Source organism: Egretta garzetta, unplaced genomic scaffold, assembly GCF_000687185.1.
Source record: "Egretta garzetta isolate BGI_Z169 unplaced genomic scaffold, ASM68718v1 scaffold112, whole genome shotgun sequence".
Lineage (NCBI taxonomy): Eukaryota > Metazoa > Chordata > Aves > Pelecaniformes > Ardeidae > Egretta > Egretta garzetta.
Window position 1 is genome coordinate 1,551,103 of NW_009258884.1, and position 3,912 is coordinate 1,555,014.

Here is a 3,912-nt window from a genome sequence, read left to right on the forward strand (position 1 = left end):
AAACATCGCACTCAAGTTCGTCTGAAAATACAGTGTCTGTGTTCAGTAAAGGTCAAATGGCCTTTGTTTTTAACTCTTCAAAACTAACTGTGGTATTGCTGCCAAATAAAACAGACTGACTCATTCAGATAACCACTACTTTTCTGTATCGTGTAACACTATACTACTTCTATCTTCTCTTACGGGTGTACTCTCATCACCGAAACCCTACTGGCAATGTCTTTTCCACACAAAATAAAATGTGAGGGCCTAAATAAGACATCTGAACTTTCAGTTACACAATATCCCCTTCCTAAGCTGGAGACCTTGATGCCACGTGAATCCATTTCCAGTGGATATGAATTTCAACAGGAGGCTTCCACACCAAGTACAGAGAAGGCTGAAGTTTGATTAGTTTATGAACACCACAAAAAAACCCGATAGTGCTATAGTATTGTAACAAATGGGCTAATGAATGCCATTTTTTCCAAGCACAACAGAAATATTTGAGTAGGATGCTGTTCGTAACAACTCTTGCAGTTAACATTTATGTGCATTAAGTTCTACATGACCTTATATGCTCTTACCTGTTGACATTGACCCATACAATGGTAAGATAAGCAGGCCTTCAACAGACCGATCATGTACTTCATACCGGTAATCAATAGATTCTGCTTTCTTGAAAAGTAAGTCACAAGCTCTTTCTATCTCAATTTGACCTAAAAAACATACAAGAGCATTTAAGCAACCTATGTAGCTACAACTCTGCCTTCCTAGTTTATAAACATCTATAAACAAAATTGTTTTGCCAAAAGTCATCAACACCATTACAAGAAGGAAGCAATATTAATAAGGGATAGTTTGGGAGGTGACATCCAGCCTTTCCACAGTGCCCCTCACCAAGGCTTTTTCTTTAAGAGATGACTGCCTAAGTGCCTGGCCCATAAATTGATGTAGGGTTTTACAGCTGAAAAAGTTCTCACTTCCTGAAATAACAACAAAACACTTAGACAATACAAATAGAGTAAATTTGGCACAGGGAAAAAAGAGCATATGCAAGTCTTTAAGTTAATGTTTTTATTAGCTGATCTCATAGGCACGGATATACCTAAACGTGCTCTGAAAACTGTCACTTCACAGGACTATGTGCCTCAATCTGCAACTTTCCCTCTTCTCCTTACTGCTCTGGGACAAGCTAGACAGTCATCGGAAAAGTGTACTGTTTTGCTGGCAATGCTGGGCTTCACCTGGAATAACCATCAGCTGCTGAAAGAAAAATTCCTACCTGTCAGGAAAACCAAGATGTCACCTTCAGGTTCATTTAAGTGGACATCCAATGTCACTTTTACAGCCTGAAACAAACAACAAACAAGCCAATAACAGCTGGAGTCTCACTCGCTCTTTCTAAAACTCATAGTACTAATGAATTCTTCCCTATATCCTGCAGAGATGCTAAGAACACAGCAGTACAGCAGCTAATTTTTGTGGTCTTTCACAGATGATAATCATACCAAGAATAGAGAACACAACAGAGAAACAAAGTAAAACAGGCCAGACCTCCGTAACATACGCAGAGCTGCCTACGTCCCTCGGGCTGAGCAGATTGCAGAAGATCTCCTTGACAGGATAACTTCTTCCCGGAATATGCAGCACTGAACAGTGTCCAAAGAACTCTGAGAGCTTGTCTACCTCCAGGGTGGCTGACATCACCACCACTTTCATGTCAGTCTTCCTGTTTGGTGGTTTCTTCTGTAGAAATAGTTTCTTCAGCAAACCAAATAAAATATCCTAACAGAAGAACAGAAGCAACTTGTATCAGTATCCCAGTTTTCTTAGAAGTGCCTGACAAACTTGGAAGGGACTGGCTTTATCCCACTGACATAGTGAAGACAGAAAATCACATCTTCAGGGCCTAAGCACTCAGAAAAATACATACACTTACCCTGGTCGTTTTGTAAGCACACTAATTGGTTATAATATGCAATATATAAAATATACATTATATACCATGTAATATATATAATGTATATAATTTTAATACTATTTTTATCAGCTTTTCTCACAGCCTATAAACAGAGTCAGTCTAACTTAAAATCCTTCAGTTTTCATTTTTATATTCTCATGGTCAAGTCATTTGCAAGCAGTTACCTCAGACCCATTTTAAAAAGTGACCACCTTTGTCCAGCATACGTTACCTGACTGAGTTTTGCCCTCCTTTATTGCACCCTCCTTTATTGTACTGTTTATTGTTATGATTTCAGCAAGTTTGTTTTACCCTGCAGTGCTCTGGATTAAAAATCTGCTCCTTTTAGACACAGGCGATGGAGCAGAAACTTCTTACATCACCCCACAGCTCAATTACTTGCAATACCCTCAGATGCTTGAGGGCAGAACTGGAATTCAGAAAGCATTTTCCCTTTTCCCCGGCTGGACTGGTAGATTGTTTGCTGGACCAGTAGGTTGTCTGACACACGACACAATCGCTTGAGGACTGAGTGACTCGAGTCTCACTTTGCTTGCCACAGAAGGGTCAGAGTGACATTTGATAGCTTTTGGTATTTAGGTCAGGCTAGGTACTTCCATGATCGCAGAAGCTGTAATCTCTTTGCACAGTCATATACACACCCTAAGAAACATTAGGCCTCAGAATGAGAGAGATGCTTCAGGGTTTTGTTTGTTTGTGTGGTTTGTTTTGGTTGGGTTTTTTTTTTTTTAATTAGGAGTCTAGAAAGTTTGCGTTTGCTGTGCTGGCTTCAAACTCCTGGAAATTTCGGGAAAGTATCCAATAGCCAGCCAAGGTTTAACTGCTTTCAAACATGACAACAGCTACAATCCCAACAGGATTACAGGCTGCATCTTTCTTTTCAGATTACGCGGTACATAACAAACAAAGCAGCAATTCTATGGTCTTAGGACAGCAAAAGGATAAAGCACATCCGTGGAAACTAAGCCAAAATCCTTGGGGATTGTGCAGAAGTGAAAGAAAGGCTGAAGTAGATCTCAGTAAAGGAGAAATAGTGACCTCAAGGGACAGATATAAGGCGACACTCACAGTGCTGAGGCTCCGCTCATGGGCTTCATCCAAAATGATGATACTGTACTTGCTGAGAAGCGGGTCTGCCAATATCTGCCTCAGTAAGCAGCCATCAGTCATATACTTGATGGCAGTATCCTGAAAGGTTTAATTAGACATTCAGCTGTTATCCTGGATTTTTACTTCAAAGTAAACACTTCTACATAGACCACGTACTTGCCCACAACACACACCGAGGCTGCATCACAGGTGCTTGGCAATGTTTCACTTGTAAGGTGTTCAAAAAAACTTGACCGAGTTATACGACACGTACAACGGCAGCTTCACCCCAGCTGGGACAGGTGGCTTCTCAAGGCTCTGAGATCTCCTGCCGGCAAAGCCCCAGGAGAGGCAACACATGGCCTCCATGGAGGCCCACAAGCAAAAAAAAAAACCCACGCCACAGCCCTGCCGTGTCAGCCCTGGCACGAACGGAGCCCGCAGAGCCCTACCTCGGTGGTGCAGTCATCGAAGCGGACCTGGTACCCGACGACGCTCCCCAGCGAGCAGCCCATCTCCTCGGCCACCCGCTGCGCCACCGAGATGGTGGCAACGCGCCGGGGCTGGGTGACACCAATGGCCCCGTGCTTGGCGAGGCCTAGGGGAGAAACGGGGAGAACAGGGACCCTGAGTTGTGCTGCTCAGTCAGTTTATACGCAAGGACCCACACGACATACGCACGGTCACAGCTTTTTAGCTTCAAAGGTTCAATCAAGCCGTCTCCGCCCACCAGCGGCACAGCCCAGCCCGCAGCCGCGTCCCCCCGAGGGGGCAGGCGGATTGCCTGCATGTATCTGGGCTTATTGCCCACGTTTCGCGGCCCAGGCCGCAGAGCGGAGGGGGCTCCCGGGGAGGGGTGG

At 44.0% G+C, this 3,912-nt stretch overlaps 1 protein-coding gene across 6 annotated transcripts in view; it reads right to left on the reverse strand.

Annotated features, from left to right (window-relative positions):
• Positions 1-3,905, reverse strand: part of DHX40 (DEAH-box helicase 40) — a 13,876-nt gene extending 9,971 nt beyond the window's left edge. For 3 of the 6 annotated variants that reach the window (XM_035889566.1, XM_035889565.1, XM_035889570.1), the window contains exons 1-5: positions 3,505-3,905; positions 3,032-3,151; positions 1,537-1,767; positions 1,265-1,331; positions 567-698 (exon numbers count right to left, since the gene is read on the reverse strand). In XM_035889566.1, the coding sequence (XP_035745459.1) occupies positions 567-698; positions 1,265-1,331; positions 1,537-1,767; positions 3,032-3,151; positions 3,505-3,567 (613 nt within the window). In that variant the 5' untranslated portion in view covers positions 3,568-3,905. Of the gene's footprint in view, positions 1-566; positions 699-1,264; positions 1,332-1,536; positions 1,768-3,031; positions 3,152-3,229 lie in introns of all 6 variants that reach the window. The other 3 variants (XM_035889569.1, XM_035889568.1, XM_035889567.1) reach the window with 3 other exon arrangements.
• Positions 3,906-3,912: the final 7 nt, after the last annotated feature.